The sequence below is a fragment of the Pseudorca crassidens genome, chromosome 14 (genome assembly GCF_039906515.1).
Source record: "Pseudorca crassidens isolate mPseCra1 chromosome 14, mPseCra1.hap1, whole genome shotgun sequence".
Taxonomy (NCBI): domain Eukaryota; kingdom Metazoa; phylum Chordata; class Mammalia; order Artiodactyla; family Delphinidae; genus Pseudorca; species Pseudorca crassidens.
In genome coordinates, this window is record NC_090309.1 from 71,991,286 (window position 1) to 72,008,641 (window position 17,356).

At 59.0% G+C, this 17,356-nt stretch overlaps 1 protein-coding gene and 1 long non-coding RNA gene across 3 annotated transcripts in view; one reads left to right on the forward strand and one right to left on the reverse strand.

Annotated features, from left to right (window-relative positions):
- On the reverse strand, positions 1-14,495 carry GAREM2 (GRB2 associated regulator of MAPK1 subtype 2). Of its 2 annotated transcripts, XM_067703509.1 has the most exons (6): positions 14,303-14,495; positions 11,186-11,326; positions 5,895-6,025; positions 4,108-5,172; positions 2,955-3,124; positions 1-2,442 (listed from the first exon to the last, which is right to left on the reverse strand). In XM_067703509.1, the coding sequence occupies exons 1-6, from the start codon at positions 14,412-14,414 to the stop codon at positions 1,413-1,415; spliced, it is 2,649 nt and encodes an 882-aa protein (XP_067559610.1). In that variant the 5' UTR covers positions 14,415-14,495; the 3' UTR covers positions 1-1,412. The 2 variants fall into 2 exon arrangements, with proteins under 2 accessions (XP_067559610.1, XP_067559611.1); XM_067703510.1 differs by lacking the exon at positions 11,186-11,326.
- LOC137205392 (uncharacterized) overlaps positions 13,651-17,356 on the forward strand; it is a 17,003-nt gene continuing 13,297 nt past the window's right edge. The window contains exon 1 of the long non-coding RNA XR_010934114.1: positions 13,651-13,929. This is a non-coding gene — a long non-coding RNA (uncharacterized lncRNA). The remainder of the gene's footprint in view (positions 13,930-17,356) is intronic.

The window sequence follows — 17,356 nt, forward strand, 5'->3', positions numbered from 1 at the left end:
TTCAGTGGTCTAGCATTTATTTCACTAGCCCTTGAGGATTCACTGAGTGATTGGCAAGGAAACCCAACGTCTCAGCATCCCAGTTTCTGTGCTCTACTTCCTGACTCCCCTTCCCTCAGCACTGAGGCAGCCTGCTTGGGATGAGCAGCAGCCCGGCTTCGCTCCTCTTAAGATAGAAAAACAGAGGAGATAAGTATCTCGGTAAGGCAGACGAAAAGGCTGATAACCCCTGGGCCTGACGCTAGGAGGATTCGTGTGCTTCTGGTAGGTGAGACGGGGACGAGCACGGGGGCTGGGTGGTCGGACACGACAGCCAACCTGCTCTGGCTGCTGGCAGATCACCGTGCTCGAGATACAGGGCGCAAAGACCTGCTTTGAAGCAGGTGAACAGGTGCGAGAGGACTGAACTCCAGGAGGAAAAAAGCAGGTTTTCCCAAGCCATCGTGCTTTCTCTTTCCTCCCCATCCCACCTGTGCCAGTGACAGAAAGCCAGGAAGGGACACCATGTGTTTGCCAGGGTCAGGTGATGGGGCAGGAGACCGATGGGAGTGATGGAAGGCCACTTGCCTCAAGAATCAGGGAGCAGCTGCCCTCAATCCACCTGCTCTTGCACAGAGTCTTCGTGGACTGGACCCAACAGGCAGGATGCAGGTCTAGTTGCAGTGAGCTCGCGTCAGAAGCCAGTGCACTGGAGACGTGGGGGAGCATCTGCCTCCCTAACTAGATAAGCAGGTCGAGAGCAGAGCTGGGCTCTTCCAAAGCCATCACCCAAGAACCAGAGCCCACAGGTGGAGCCTCTCAGGTGTGGTGGCACAGGCTTGTACTTGATACACCTGTGTTCAGGGCCAGGGGCCCAACACACAGTGGAGCAGAGGGGAAAGGAGGGCATCCCCGAGATACAGAAATAGGCACCCCGACTCTGGGGCAGCTAGGCCAAAAGCCCACAGAGCACAAAGGAGAGAGGGCACTTGGGGACTCTGCTTAGATCATGGACCATCTTCCCTTGTCTCCAGCCTGCACCTACAAGCTATGAAGTACGAGCTATCAGCGGAGCTCTGCAGCGGGACGGAGGGGGCTGTTAGGTCACCATGAAGGCCCGCTTTTGAACCCCCATGGGAATCGCAGCAATGTGTCACCAGGCCCGGGTGTGCACCGGCGCCTCCAGCCCCTTCCCCGCGTACTCTGCACACTGAAAGGCAAGATGCATGCGGGGCTCTGGCCCAGAGGACCCCGTTTCCAGGTGTGTCTCCCCTGGATTCACTCTCCGCGGCTGCTTAGCAGCCTCAGCCTTGGCATAGGTTCTTCCTGCAGGCAGGCCCCGCCTCTGGGGGTGCCGTCACCCTGCAGACCCAGGGCTGGTCCCCCGGGGCCTCCGGGCCAAAATTCCAGTTGTGCAGCCCCGAGCGGGAAAGTCAGATCTTGGGCCGCCAGCCTTTGATGAACTGCATGATCTTCTTGACCTGCAGCTTGGTGAGGTGAAAGTCATCTGCCAAGATGTCCTCACTGAGCTGCACGAAGATGCTGCCGTCAATGCGCTCTCGGGCAAAGAAGCTCACCACGTCCTCCGAGAGCCCGATGAAACGCAGGCTTCGCGAGACCTCCTCCAGGGAGAGTGCAGACAGGTCAGCGGGGGGCTGCCAGGAGGAGGCATCCCGGCCGCCCCAGCCTGTGGCCCCATCCCGGGGACTGGCCGGAGGCCCTTCCAGGCGCCCCTGGGTGAGAAGGAGTCGTGCTCTGCCTGCTTCGGGCCCCTGCAGGGCCACGGGGGACAGGGGGGCGGGGACGTGCCGCAGCACCAAACCTTCAGGCTCAAAGGCCTTGGGGGGTCCAAGTGGCAGAAGGCCAGGCCCAGGCCCAGGAGCCCTCACAGCTCTGGGCTCCTGACAGCGCAGCAGCTCCGGCTCTGGAGAACTGCCCCGGCCCAGCTCAAAGGGATCAGAGGGCTCCAGGGCAGGTGTCTGCCGCTCAGAGGAAGAGGAGGAGGAGGTGGGACAGCAGGAGGAGGCAGCCGCGGAACAGGCCTGGCCTGGAGGGCCCGGGCCCGGGGAATGAGCGGGGCTGGAGGTAGCCAGGGGACCTGAGCTGGCTGTGGGCCCAGAAGAGGAGGCAGCTGAAGGGCCTGGGGGGTAGGCAGGTCCGGAAAAGGGGTTCAGAGCTCCAAGGGGAGCAAAGCGTTTCTGGGGGCGGGAGGGCTTGAATGGAGGCGGGCAGCTGTGGTAGGTCTTGACCGGGGTGTCGGCCCCCCAGAGAGAAGCAGCTCCACTGCTCAGGGGCTCTACAAGGGCCCGGGAGGCCTGGCTGGGCTGCGTAGTCGAGGGCAGGGGTCCCGGGCGTGGGCGGCTGGGGGACTCGCCCACCTTGCAGTCTCCCCAGGTGCATGGGTAGCAATAGAGGGAGTAGGTATCCGGTGACGGAGAGCCACTGCCACTGCGGGAGCCCGCCCTGTGGGCAAAGAGACAGACACAGATGGAAGGGTAAGCACAGCAAGAGGAAAACGCGACAGGGCCACACACACGACACAGCGAACCACTGCTCCACCAGGTCCCAGAGGCCGCTGCTCCGATCTCAGCAGCGCTGGCCCGCGCCCCAGCCCCCGAGGCCTGCGGCCCTCGGAGATTGCCCAATTCTTTCTCCCGGCACCCCCCTCCCCAGGAAAAATTAAACTAAACTGAATTACATAGAAAATTTTCAATAGCAAGGAGCACTCCACCCCGTGGCAGAGCCCACTCTGGAGGGAGACAGAGCAACACTCCCAACCGACTGTCATCCTTTAGGAGAGGAGCGAACTGAAGCAGGAAGCCCGGACCCCAGAGCCCCCTCCCTCAGGTGCTGCTCAGAACCTCTGAACCCCGGTCCTGAAGTCTTCCTCTTCCTCAGCACTGGCTCCCCTCCCCACCCTCCCCTGCTTCAATCCACCTGAGGAGGCCCAGGACCAAGAGAAGGAAGTGGCTCACCCATCCTGGAGGCCAGAGGAGTAGTAGGAGAGGCTGGAGCTGGGGGAGTGGACAGGCTGCAGCTTGGGGAAGCGTGGGGGCACCGGGGGACTGCCCGAGAGCCGGCCATTGGCACTGCCACCTCGGGGGGGCACAGGAGGGGCATTGAGCAGGCGGCATTCCTCCTTCACCTGCAAGCACAGGGCCATGACGCCACCCCCGGTCCCCAGGCAGCTGGGCCAGGGCGGCGTCTGGCACTGACACTGCCCCACTTTGCCAAGAGCCTGCCTTGCCTTACACCCCAGCTCCTCACCCACCCACCCACCCCTTCTCGTCTCTCCAGCCCGTTTCGCTCATCGAGAGCCGACAACACACACACTGTCTCCCGTGGCCTTGGAAATCCACCTTGAATGTAAGAAAAAATAGAGAAGTAGATAAACAATCAGTTAAGTAGACATATTCCCTCCTCAGGGAAAAGGAGAGAAATAAGAAGAAAAACGTGTAGTGAGGAGAAGAAAGGGAAGGAAAAGTACCTGCCATCTGGCTCCCTGCCTCACGGGTCAGACACTCAAAAGTGGACTACATGGGATGCTCGTAGGTGTTGTCCATAGTCTGTGGACAAGCTCGGTTGGAAAATTCTGTGTTAAACACAGATAAACGGGCTTCCTTCGTGCAGAACTTCTCAGAGCCTTTATTATACCAATACTCTGCGGCTCCAAAGTGAGGAGGGGGAAGGCTGGGCATCACAGACTACATTTTCTAAACTTACGTCACCATAGAACCTTCTTTACACTGGACAACTTAAAGGACAAAGGACTCCTTGTTCTCTGGAACCTTCTGGGTAACACTGTTCTAGGCTCATCCCCAATTCTCTGAGGCTGGCGACCTGCTGGCATCTTCGTCCCCACAACTCCCCTGCCACCATCCCTGGTATCCCTTCCTACAAATGCTCCTGCGTTTCCTTCCTCCTTGTTTTCTCCCCTTTCCCCACCTCGGCCACCCTCTGTCACACACTCTGGGGGGCTGGAGACCGAGATGCCAAGGCTGGGGCCCAGGAGAACGAGCTTTTCAAACCCAAACCCTGACCCCTGCCTGGCCACCTCCCTGGAGGATGGGGCCCACAGAGCTCAGAGCCCGGCCTCCCCTCCTCCTCGCCTCCACCGCGTCCACTCACCGCCTCGGATTTGGGAGGCACTGGAGGCGGGGCCGCCTCGGGCTCCAGGTGGGGCGGCCCGGTGGCCCCGAAGGAGATGAGGTCGGGCCCCGGGAGCGGCCGGGTCCTGCCCTCGGCGAAGCCTTCAGCCGCCTGGTGCGTCCACAGCTCCTCGTAGGGGATCTCGGCGGGTGGCGCTGCGGGCTCGGGCGCGCCGGCCCAGTCGGGACTCACGTACTCCTCCTGGTCGCCGTCGCCGGGCGGGCCGGGGCCGGAGGCGGGGGCGCGGGCGGGCCGGAGGGCGCGCGGGGGCGCGGGCAGGCAGAGGCGCGCGCGGCGCGGGCTGGCGCAGTCTTCGGCCAGCTCGGCGGGCGCTTCGCGCACGGCGGTCGAGTACTCGTCGGGGTCGAAGCGCTCGCGGCAGTAGGAGGCGCTGTCGCGCACCAGGCGCTCGACACGCGGGTCCCCGGCCAGCAGGCCCTGCGGTAGCGCGAAGCGGGGCGTGTCGGTGAGCAGCAGGAAGTGCAGCGGCGCCGGGCCCTCGCGGCGCAGCGCCAGCCCCAGCACCACCGTCTTGGAGATGATGCTGACCAGCTTGTAGCAGTGGCCCTCCCGCACCGGGTGTAGGTCGTAGGGGTTGCGTGGCGGCCGGCTGGGCACCAGCACGTTCACCGGGAGCCGCACGCGCTCGATGATGGCGCGCACCGTGTGCTCGCCCTCCTGCATCTGCAGCTCCAGCGGGCTGCGCGTGCTGAAGCGGCCCTGGCACTGGAAGGGCAGGCTCAGGCTCTCATTGGTGCGGTGGTTCATGCAGATGAGGCAGGGCATCTTGCCTTTGATGGGCCTGGCGCCCCCGCTGCCACCCGCGGCCCCCGTGCCCCCCGGGCCGCCGCCGCCGCCGCCGCCGCCCACCCCGGCCAGCGCCCCGGCCCGGCCCAGCTTGCGCAGCAGGGTGGTGAAGCGTGAGCGCTCCTTGGTGGTCTTGGCGCACAGGATCTCCGCCTGGCCCATGAGAGTGAGCTCGTCGCCGGCGTGCAGCGTGAAGTTGTACACCTCGCTGTCCTCGCTGAACTCGCCTGACACCACCTGGGGATCCCAGAAACGGCAGGAGGCCTTAGCCAGGGCCCCAGGAAAGCCACCGGGACGGGACCCAGGAGGACAGCGCTCCTCTTGGGCCTTTCCCAGGGCTAAGACCAGATCAAGAGCAGTTGACTGAGGACATTCCATCCTGGAGGGGCCACGTGGTGGCTGTGCAGCCTTCAGTGAGTTACCTCTCGGGGACCTTAGTTACTTTTACTTGGAAGAATTGCTGTAAGAATTAAATAGACTATATGTACAATGAAATACTTCGAAAATACTCAGTATATGGCAACTTTTGTTATCATTTTTTACAATTAGGGCGATAACCATCCTCCACCTATTCAACAAGACTACTCTGAGGAGAAATGAATTGATGGATAAGCAGAGGGTTTATAAACAGGCAAGAACCACCTGTACGTAAGTGGGGGACCGTGTGCACTATGTGCCCCACAGCTATACTACCACCACCAGTGGCTGAGAGGATGGCTGCCCTGAAAGACTTCCCAGTCAGGCCGTGACCCTCCACACACACTTCCTGCTTCCCACCTTTTGCAGGAAGCTCCAGGAAGTTCATACGCCTAGCCAGAGGCTTTCAAGGGGCTGTCAGAAGCCACACTGTGACACTTATACCTCTTAGAGCTCAAAGGCCTCCCTCCAGCCAGGGTCAGGCTTGCCCCTGAGGATAATGGAAACCTGGGGGCACCATGCCTGGTGCAGAAAGGACTAACCTTGACACTGAAGGTGATGGCTTCCATCACAAATATGCGATCGGGGAAGACGCTGGCCACCTCCTCCACGCTGCTGAAGTACCTCACTGGCTCCCGAACATCCCGGGCCTGCTCCAGGAGCTTGAACTTCCCTGCACAGGAAGGAATGTAGGCTGCTGCTAGGGTGGGCCTGCTGCTGGGAGCCTAGCCTGCATCCGGAGAGGCCCCACTGTCCCCGCTTCTTGTTCCCCTCATCTCAGCCAGCCTCTCTGGAACTCAGGTGGTCAGAAGGGCAGGTTTGCACTAGTGGAAGGAGCTGGTCAGCTGATTCAAGCCTCAGCTGGGAGGTGAGCACAGATTCCTAGCAACTAGAGCCCAGCCCTCACCCAGTGGACAGCTTGTGGGTGTGTGATAAGGCTAGCGGCCGCCTGCCCAGAGAAACCCAAGTGCAAACTGGCACCCAAACACTTGGACACAGTGCTATCCTCGGACCAAGCGTTAGTGTGGCATTGGGGGTGCTGATTCGTAGCTTGGTCCCAGCCCCACTCTGATTTGCTATGACCCTAGACAAATCCCTTCCCTTGTCTGGGGCTTGAGTCCTCAGCTGAGGAGGCTGGAGCAGATGCTCTTGGGCCCCACCTGGGTCTGGCATTCTACGTGTCTGCGGTGGGTTGCTAACCCACGCTGATGCAATGGGCAGACGAGGGGCCCAGCCCCAGTCTTTGGAGATCCAGGGAGAGCAACTCTGACTCCTAATCTGTTCCCAAGTCCTCCTCTGATCCAATCTCCAGCCCCACTGTCCCAGAGGCCTCCAATCTGAGCCCAGCAAAGCCTCCTCCCTCGGATGAGGTCTTCCCAACCTGCAGTCCAGGGCTATGTTTTGGCTGGCTCAGCAGATGCCCCCAGCAGACACAGACTTTAAAGAATGATGATAATCCGTAAAGCTGACACCCCTCTGTGTAAACTGTCTAACCTCACTGGCCACACATCTTTTATGTGCCCACCTATGTGAGCACAAAGACAGGCTGTGAACCATGCTGGCATCTGGACTGATGGCCTCTTCTTAGCCCTTACACAAAAGGAAGAGAGTCTTGTACAAGCTGAGAGAAGACAAGGTGGCTCTAGCTTCTGTAATGTCTCTGGTGGCTGCTGCAGTCATAGTCCATTCATTTATTCATTCCACAAACATTTGCGGAGCACCCACTATGTGCCAGACACTAGCCTTGCCCCGACAGGGGGTGCACATCTGGGTAAGATAGTCTGCCCACAAGGAAATCCAGATATATGTGATGGCAGGATGTGACAAATGCTACACCAGACTCATGACAAAAGAGTGAGAAGACCGCTGAGTTGGGGGAAATCTACCTGGCAGTCTGAGGGCATCATAAGAATGCAAAGAGTTTTACAGAATGGACATTCCACATGGAAGAAATAGCATGAGCAAAGACACAGAGTCACGGAAGCAGACTGCCTGCCCAAAGTGGTGAGTGCCTGGAGGGTAGGACTTGGGGGGGGGGTGATGACAGGGGTGAAGCAGACAGCAACTGGGTTATGAAAGGCTCTGAATGCCATATGGTAGGACTTTATTCCGTACGAATGAAACCCCCTGGAGTGTTCTGAGCAAGGGAAGACCAAGATCAAAATTTTACTCTATAAAGATAACAGGGACACCATTCAGGTAAATAACTCAGTAACGAGTTCTGGAAAAGAGCCAGGGCAGCAACTGAGGGAATAACAAAAATGAGCAGACCAAGAGGTACTTTCAAGGTAGGGAGCCTCCTCAGACTGTGGTGAGGAACTCATCAGACTGATGAGTAGGTGGTGGAGGAAGGGACTCGGGTCACCAGCCTGGTCAGAAATGGAGACGGCAGAGCTGTTAACCAAAACTGAGACCCTGGAAGGAACGAGTTGTGGAGCACCGGCCAGACTGGGGAGGCCAAGTGAGGCCCTGCAGGGGGTGTTCCTGGGGCAGGCGAGCGCGTGGGTGCAGCGCTTGAGGATGCCTAGTCAGAAGTAACAGACAGAAGGTCACCAGCCCACAGGAAGCAGCGTCAGCTGTGGGGCAGGCAAGATAGCTCAGGAAAGAGGAAGAACAGAGGATCGTGACCCTTTGGGGACCCTCTTCCCAGAGAGATCCCACAGTGTAACCCTAGCAGGAACACACAAAAAAGCATTTTGTATGTGGTACAGGGGGCGGTTCTTGAAGCCCCGAAGCCCACCAGAAACCAGGATTGAGACACGCACTCCCTAAGGCAGAGCATGAAGAGCAGAGGGCCAGCGGCAGGGCCTGCAGCATCAACACCTATGAGCAGGAAAAGTGACAACCCAGAAAGAGAGGGGGATGCCCAGGAGAAAGCTGGAGGGAACAGACCCCACGTCCCGTCCTCCATCCTTCCCCAACCACTCTGAGACCCTGGTAGGAAGAGGCCTCGGATGAGCCACAGCCCTCGAGGGCAGCAGGGATAAGCTGGGGAGGGGACCTAGCAAGGAACAGTGATCTGCAGGTCAGGAAGCAGGAGTCACAGGTCTGCTACCATCCAAGAAAAGTAGCCCCCATCCCTCACCCAGTCGCCTCCCCAATACCCACACACAAACCCCCCAACTCCAAGCAGCCAGGCAGGGAGAAGTGCCCACTGCCCGCTGTGGGGAGAGCTGGAGCCAAGTCAGGGCTAGAGCCGGGGGGTGGGGAGGATGTGGCAAAGAAGATCGATGTAACCATGGTAGCCGGCACCACCCCCTCCGCCGCAGCCTGAGCCCAGCACCGGTCATCGCTGCCGGGAGGAAGGAAGGTAGACCTCCCGGGAGTGATGCTCTGGCCCCTGGAAGCCTTTTCCTCCCTCTGCAGCCCCACTGGGGGCAGCTTCCTCTCCTGCCTCCCCCTACAAAAGACCCGAGGTCCCCTGCGGCTCTAGGGACCTGCCGCACCCTGGCCTGCCCCTCCTCCCTGTCCGTGAGTCCCAGAGCACGTTTACGCAGCCCCGACCGTCCCTTCCAGCCTGAAGCAGGGTCTTGTTTCTCACCCCTCCCTGCCAGCACCTGACCCATAACAGACGCTCCATAAAGAATGGTGGGTAAATGCACAGACCTGGGAGTCGGACAGACCTGGCTGAATCCCAGCTCTGCCACCTACCACCTGTGCGGCCTTGAGCAAATTATTTAATCCCCATGGGCTTCTGTTTTCCCACCTGTAAAGTGGAAGCATACTACTTGGCTCAAGGGACGCATCTGCCCCGTGCTCCGCAGGGTCCGCGGCCCGCGCGGGGAGACGCACCGCGCAGAGGGCAAGGCGGGGAGCGGGCGGGGTGGGGTGGGGGGTCGTCCCGGAGGAGTCCGGTCTCCCCGCCTCCCCGGGCGGTGGGCCTTGGCCTGGAGCCCGGCTCTCCAGCAGCGGCCCCCACGCCACTCGCTGCAGGGCATCGCCCTGAGCCCTCCTCCCCTCTCCCTCCACCGCCTCCCCGCCTGCCCGCGCAATTATTAATTCATTAGGAGGAACCAGCTCGGAGCTGTGCACTCAGAGCTTCCTCATTAACCCGCCGGCGGCCCAGCCCCTCCCCCTCCTAGGGGGGGGGCCTCGGCCACCCAGCCCCCATCCAGGCGGGGCCCGAGCGGCCCACCGGAAAGATGGAGCTGGGGATGCGACACCTCGGCAGGCCAGCTGTCACCCGCCTTACACAAGGGCACTGAAAGAGATGGGGGGAAAGGGCCAGGAGCCCCGTGAACGCAGAGTTCCCCAGGAGGCTCTGTACCTTGGTTTCCCGGATTTTTAATGACACAACCGAAATGGCACAGTAAGTCACATTTCTGTCAGTGAAGGCTTTTTCCAATCTTTGCTTTTTTTTTTTTTTTGCATCGAACCTGTGCCCCCAGCAGTGCAAGTGCCGAGTCTTCACCACTGGACCGCCAGGGAAGTCCCCCAATCTTTGCTTTTTTTATCGAAGACCTGGGACCTCTCCCTGGACCAAGGCCAGATACCCAGGCTGGGAAGTTTCTAGCTTGGGCAGGCCTCCCCAAGGGCTCCAGGCCAGGTCAGAAAGACACTTGAGACAGTTTCCTCATGTTTAAAATGGGCTGTGGGGCTACAGGAGTACAAGGTGCACAGGGCGCTGTAAAGAGCAGAAGCCCCGTAAAGGGTTTAGTCCTGTCCCACTGACTCCGGGGAGACCCAGGCAGCGCCAGAAGGGGAACAGCATACCTGTGAGGAAGGGACTGTGAGCCTTCCCAGCTCAAAGTATTCCAACCTTTGTTGGGGGGTGGGCAGCAGATAAACACAGAACTGGGCTAACTACTAACTCCTGGAGCTTGATAAAACTTCCTCACAGGGTTGCTGTGAGGATGCAATGACAACAACGCTCTGCCCAGTGTCTGAAACGCAGCATGTGTTTAATGTGCAGGAGCTGTGGGATCCTGGGCTCACATGGGGGCATCTCTGGGATGGGGCCACCAGACTCACATCCCTCCCACACAGGGGACAACAACCCTGCATTCCTGATGTGGCAGCAATCAAGAGCCCAGGAGTCAAGATACCTGGGTGCTAGCCCTTGCTCTGCTGCTTACTAGCTGTGTGACCCTGGGCAAGTCACTTCCCTTCTTAGGCCCTCTGTTTCATTGTGTGTAAAACGAAAGGGCTGTACTTTCTTTTTTCAGCAGCAGAATCCTTTCTTCAAACAAAATCTTTAGGACATCAGCATCATACATATAACAGATAAAAGTAGAAATTCACTGCAGAATCTTATTTAAAAGCCTAAAATTTTAACATTCACTTAAGTCAATCAGTGAAAACAATAAGTTTAACACAAAAATTGGGAAAAACAGGATTAGAGCAGGCAGATGCAGCCACATAATCAGCCTGAGCATCCCTTTGTTTCTGAAGTCTTTTGGTTGCACAGTACTGAGAGGATCCTAGCAGGAGATACTCTCTTTGAGGGTCTGTGCAAAAAGTGTTAATGAGGCAGAGGTACCACCTGTATGTAATGGCACACACTGAAGGTCTCTAGTCAGGGTTAAGGTTTGATCTGTAGCAGTTTGAGGGTGTGGGTACTTTTTTTTTAACATGAGTTTCAAATCTATTTTAAAACAAAATGGGAATCAAAGGTTTGCAACCAGAAACCCAGGGCTCCCCAAAACAGTATGGAAACCACTGAGCCCTAACTCTAACCCTAACCCTAATCACCACCCTGCCAGCCATGACCTCGCTCACCCCTGTGGCTCTAAGGGAAAGCCAGTCACCAAGTTTCCTCCAAGACCTCCCCACCCCTACCCCCCTGCCTACACCTCCCACCGGCTCTGTGCCATCTGTCCCTGGCTGGGCACACCTGGGTACTGCAGGGGGATGTCAATCTTGGGCCCGATGACATAGTGACCCTCCTCCAGGGTGTGGGCTGTCACCGTTGTCCACTGGCGGCAGGAGTGAATGAGCAGGATGTCTCGCTCACTGACGCCCTCGGCATACTCCCCTGAGAGGGGAAAGGAGGATAGAGGAGGAAGGACAGAAAAGAGAACATTAGGAGGGGCAGAAAGAATAGGCAGGGTGACCTCCTACCTCCTCACCGAGACTCCACCGGGGACAGCTCCCCACGATCCCTGTCCAGATCAGCAGCGCTCAAGGGACAGGCAGGCTGCCAACTGTGACCTCGGGGCTGAATCAGGCCCCCTCTCTCAGGGCTCAGGCTCCCGATGGGGCCCCAGCAACCGGCCCAGCCTCCGTCCTGCATTCATCATTCGATTGGACTGCCTGCCGTCCCAGGCCCTGTGCGGGAGCCAGGGGCTCCCAGCGGATGAGCCCAGCCTCTGCCCTCCAGGAGCCCTTAGGCCCAGGAGGAGGTGGGAAGAGATGTGAACAGAGAATACAGGCCAAGTTTGAGGCGCTGAATGGAGGCTGTGCGAGTTCTCACAGAAGGGGCAGTAAACTGGCTGAGGGGGAGTGTGGGGCAGGAGGGAGGATGAGACAGTGCTGAGCAGCAGACACTTGAGCTGGGCCTCAGAACCACCTGAACTGAGACCAGCAGAATTCTCAGCCCCCGAGTCGGCTCCTAGGCCAGGAAAGGAGGGCCTTGGTGGGGCACAGAGAGGGCCGAGAAGGGGCCGTCCATGTGAACCCCAGAGCTATGTGGGTCACTCGGGTCAGGAGAACGGCAGGGCTTACAGGAGCTGACTCCTGGCTCTCTTTGGGCTCTCTTTTCACCCACTGCCACAGACAGTCTCCTGCGCACAAGGGACCTCAAAGGAGAGAGGAGACAGTCTCAGATACCCGCTGATCCCACCTCAGAGAAGCTGCTTCTTGGCTCGCCCTCCCTCAGCCCTTCACCCCCCCAGTCTTTGGAACACAGTGATGAAGGCCAGAGGAAAGGGGTGGGTTTAGAAGAGTGATGGGGGCTAGTCCTGGGGGAAGCCATCGGGAGGGGCCTGGGCCCCAGAGGCTCCAACCCCAGCACCAGTTTCCAGGAGAGCAGAAGGGCTGGCCCAGCTTCCAGGAGGCCTTTGAGCCGTCTCCTGGTTGCAGCTGGTGAGTAGGGTGGTGAGGGATGCCTCCTTCCCAGCCCCCTCAGACGCAACTTAATATCTGCCACCCAACCAAATGGGAAGTGGTTTACTCTGATGGCTGGGGACTCCCTGAAGTGTGTGCACTTGGTCAGGGGAGGGGAGGATGTGTTCAGGACCTGCAGGAAGGGCCTGGCTTCCACCCTGTGTATGGGGGGGGGGGTGAGCCTTTCTCCTCAATTCCTCACCTGAGGCAGAGGAGGCTTTCCTACTCTGTAACCTCCTCTTAGAGCTCTCCTACGCCCCAGGCTGCCCTTCCTAGGGATGCAGGCCACAGTCACACAGGACACACACCAGCAACCATGGGTCATGGTCACCAGTAGCTGAGCCAGCACAGCCCCCTGGGCCACAGTGATAGGGGCTTATCACCCCAATGACACAACTCAGTCCCATGGTCCCACTAAGGGGCCCCTCCCAAATACACAGCACACAGAGACCTTCAAGACGTACTTTTGATCACATTTTCACACTCACAGTTTTGATCACATAAGGTGACCACAGCCATAGCCACCACTGTCACAGACAGACACCAGGCAACTGGGCCATCACACCAGTTGCTCATTCCCTCATTCATTTACTCCTTCCATAATCTTTGTTAGGCAGGATGCCCTACCTCAAGGAGCCTGCAGCCCAGCAGAAGGACAATAAACTGACCATTACAACGGGTTACAGTAGGAGACAAGACAAGGGTGCCAGAGGTGTCAAGGGAGCCCAAAGGAGGCCTGCCAGATTGAGGAGCTCAAAAAGGACCCCCCCCCGGGGGGGGAGATACCAAAGAGAATATGTGGGAAGTGGCCAGGCACAACCTAGGGTCAGCATATTCCATTCACACGCAGACACACACAGCCTTGCTGTTGACATGGGCAGTCTCGGCATCACACGCCGATGATCCAGGAAACAAGACGTTGGACTGCCAGGCAACCCTGCCCGACGGCCCAGGCATAGACGCTCTCACCGAGCCCGCTCCTGGGACACGGTGACGCTCACTGTGCCCACTCCTCGCCGCCGCGGGTCGGAGGAGTGGCTGCTGGCCCCGCGGAGGGGAGAGGAGAGGAGCCTGTGGCCGCGGGCTCCATTAGCATTCAGGGAAGCAAGTGTGCCAACGCGGGCCAAACCCCTATTCTTCTCACACACAAAACCCCCGGCCTGGCTGCCAGCCCCGGCTCCTGCCCCTCCCCCAGCCAAGCAGCCCCTCTTCCCCCAAACGGTCCACTTGCTCGGCGCAGCCTCCGGGCGCCCCTCTCGGGCCCGCAAGCATCAGCAGTGCAGCCTGGGCCCCCGGGCCCCAAGGAGAAGTGGGGCAAGATGTGGGGAGGTCCGGGGGCTCGGGGACCCGCCCGGCGGAAGGACTCGCTCACTCAGGCCCAGAGGTAGTCTGCCGGCCCCCGGGGACCGGAGGCTGCTCCCCAGGCCGCGAAAGGAGGGTGCGAGAAGGGTCCCAAGAGGGACAGAGCGGGGCTGGGGGGCGGCGGCGGTGGGAAGACAGAGTCCGAGGCCCAAGGGATACGGGAGGATCGAGGTGAGAGGCCGGAGACAAAAGGATGGAGGGGGGCGCGGCCCGGGCGGGGGTCTGAGGGCGGCGAGGGAAGGGGGTGCACCGACGGGGCGGACTTGGCGGCTCCGCCGCGCTCCCGGCTCCAGCTGGGCCGGAGAACTCTGTCCTGGGCCCGGCCCCAGTCCCTGTCCCAGGTTTCTGTCCCTGTGCCCGTCCGTGGGGCCCAGAAGGAGGCGGCCCCTCGGTTCGTGGGCCCCGGCTCTCCTGGGAGGCGCTCCGGGAGCAGCGCGGGGCCCGCGCCGAGTAGCGGGAGGGCAGGAGCCGCATCCTCACGGCCCCGGGGGAGTCCCCGAAGGCCCCGTGGCCCCCCAGTCGCCCTTCCCAACACCCCCGGTACCTGGCCCGAGGCAGGCAAGCGTGGGCAAGCGGCAGCGGCTGACGATGAGGTCGAGCGGGAAGGCGCCCATGCTCCAGCGCAGGCCCGCCAGCCCGGCCGCCAACTTCTCCATGGCATGGGCGTCCCGCGGGCCGCCGTCCCGGGGCCCCGACGGCCAGTCCCGCGCGGCCCGGGCTTCCGCGCCCGCCGCCACCTCCTGGGGCCGCCGCGGCGCTCCCCGCCTGGCGGCCCGGCCGGTGCTGCGGGCGTCACGTGGCCGGCCTCCCAGCGGGGCGCCGGCCCCCGCCCCCCGCCCCTCGCCCCACCCCCCGGCCCGCGCCCGCATACGCCGCCAAGGCCCGCCTCTACGCCCGCCCGGCTCGCCCGCCCCATCCCCGAGCGTCCAGGTGACAGCCGGGGACCGAGACCCCCGGCGGGCGCCAGGAGGGAAAACGTGGACGCGAAGCGGCATCACCGGGGTCGGTGGTGGGGGTCGGCCTCCCCTTCCCCGCCGAGCGTGTTCGTATCCCCCTTTCCTCGCCCGCTGGTGCCCCGGCCTCCGGGAATCGCCTCCGGTCCCGCTCGGGGTCCTGCTTCACTTCCAAAGCTTCTGCCGCCGCGATCCCAGCAGCTGTTGCTGCCTCTAGGACGTATATCACCTCCAGCTTCACGCATCCTGGCGAGGCCGCCTAATTAACCCCATTTTACTGATGAGCAAACATACTCAGGTCAAGTAGCAGCTTGATTTGAAGCTAGGTTTAACTGCAAATCCCACTGCCTTCCCAGCTTGTCGCCGAAGCCTAATACCGCCCCCTCCGCCCCCACTTTCCAAGTTCCCGGCGCCTTCTTACCGATTGCCACCAGTCTGTGAGCCAGATAGCTCCAGCATAGACATAGGCTGGTGCTGAAAGGGCTCCATGGACTCTCGTCCTCAGCCTCGGTACCCCAGAGAGATTCCCCCCTCAACACACACACAAACGCTCTCTTCGGAGGTGACTGACATCCCACATCAGGTGACCTGAACCCCAAGAGAAACGGCACCAGACAAGATGAACACAACTTCTCAGAGGAAGAGACATTTCAGATCACTGTTCAATCTCCATCTTTTGCAGAGGAAAGAAACGGAGACTCCAAGAGCAGAAATGCTTTGCTCCAAGGTCACACAGCGGGAAAGCAGCAGAGCTGTGACTGGAAGGCAGTTTGTCATCCAAACTGGGACACTTTTGAGAGTGCAGGAGGTGCTAACAGGGATACGTTTATAGGCATAAACCAGGACAGAGGGTGTAAACCAGGACCAGGCCATTCGGTCACCCTATCTCTGAGAGAGGCCTCTGAGCCCTGATGTAGACGCCACATCTGCAGCTTCTAGTCCTCAGCATTGCTGGTTCACCTCAGCTCTAGACCTCAGTTTCCAGCTAAGCCCCTCTATCCCCACCGAGGCATTCACAGGCGTTCCATTTCAACAATCACACTTGAACCCAGTCCTCTTTCCTTTTCTATCCCAGCTAAGGACATCACCTTTCACCTGGTCCCCCAACCTGGAACTCTTCTTAATCCTTACATGCAACTGGTCACCAAGTCCTGGCAATTCTGCTTCCGCCATCTGTCGTGTGGCCCTTCCTCCTCTCCAACCCTGCTGTCCCAGCCGGACTTCAGTTCCTCCTCTGATCTTTCCTCCAGGCCACACTTCGTATTTCATACCCAAACCCGTGTAACTCTGGATTTTGGCTGCGTCAGGGACCACACAGGTGTGAGAAATCAAGCAGAGCTACCTAAGTGGTTGGACCCACCCCCTAATTGTTGTAGAATGTTCCAGAGCCTTTCTAGGGCTTTTTAACTGGTGGCAACTCTCCAGGGACCTCTATGTGCACATACATACAATCCCTTGACTTGTTCAGGGCTCAAGAGCCATGTAGGAAGGAAGTCAGCTTCACTTTAAGTCAGAACCGCTTAGATCCTTCCTTGGGCTGAGATTGCTGGAAGACAGCTGGCAGCACGGAGAGCACAGGATGCAGCCCGAGGGAGGAGGATACTTAACAGAGAGGCCAGAGGGAGCAGCTGGGTCTGGAAGTGAGGGGCTGGGGGCCTAGGTGATGTGTGAGGCTGTGCCTGAGCTTCACCCTCTGGGAGAGTCTGTGTGGGGGACAGAGAGGGCTGAGGGGTGGAGGCAAGAGCTGGGTCACTGGGATCCCAGCTGCTCTGCTGTGGGTTCCCCCTCTGACAGGGCTGGTGGTGACAAGTAGAAGGGAAGACATACAAGAGGTCAGTGGTCTGAAGGAGGAGGCAGGGAGGGGGGCACGGCCCCGGCAGAGGCCCACTGTTGGTCCAGAGGCCAGCCTGTGGCAGAGGTCGGCCAAGCTGCCCGTGAGTGGGCAGAGTGGTCAATGGAGTAGAAAGATGGTGGAAGTGGCCAGCAGCAGCTCAGGTTATGTGTAAAACAAACCCACTCCACCCCACCTAGGACGGATGGCCTTCTCCGAGCCCATGAACTGGGGGAGGCCAGAAAACATTTGGATAAGCACCTCTGAAAATTCTAGGAAATGTATCCAATTTTTCTTTCAGAAAATTCTAAATGTAAACTAGAGATAATAGTATTATGAATCCCCCTGTACTCATCTCCCAGCTTTAACACTTACCAGCCCACAGCTGATCTTATTTCTGTTTATTTCCCCTCCTTATAGAATTTTTTTAAACAGCTTTATTGAGTTATAATTCACATACTATAAAATCCATCCATTTAAAATGTACAATTTCGGTGTTTTTAGTATACTCACCATGTTGTGCAACCATCACCATGATCTAATTTTCAAACATGTTCATCTTTCCTTTAAAAGAAACCCCTACCCATTAGCAGTCAGTCCTTTCCCCAGCCCTCCTCCTATCTGTAGACAATCGCCAGTCTACTTCCTGTCTCTATAAATTTGTTGATTCCATACATTTTCATACAAATAATAAAATGTGTGGTCTTCTGTGACTGGCTTCTCTCATTTAGCAGAAGTTTCAAGATTCACCCACATTGCAGCATGTATCAGTACTTCATTATTTTTATGGCTGAATAATATTCCAGTGTGTGGA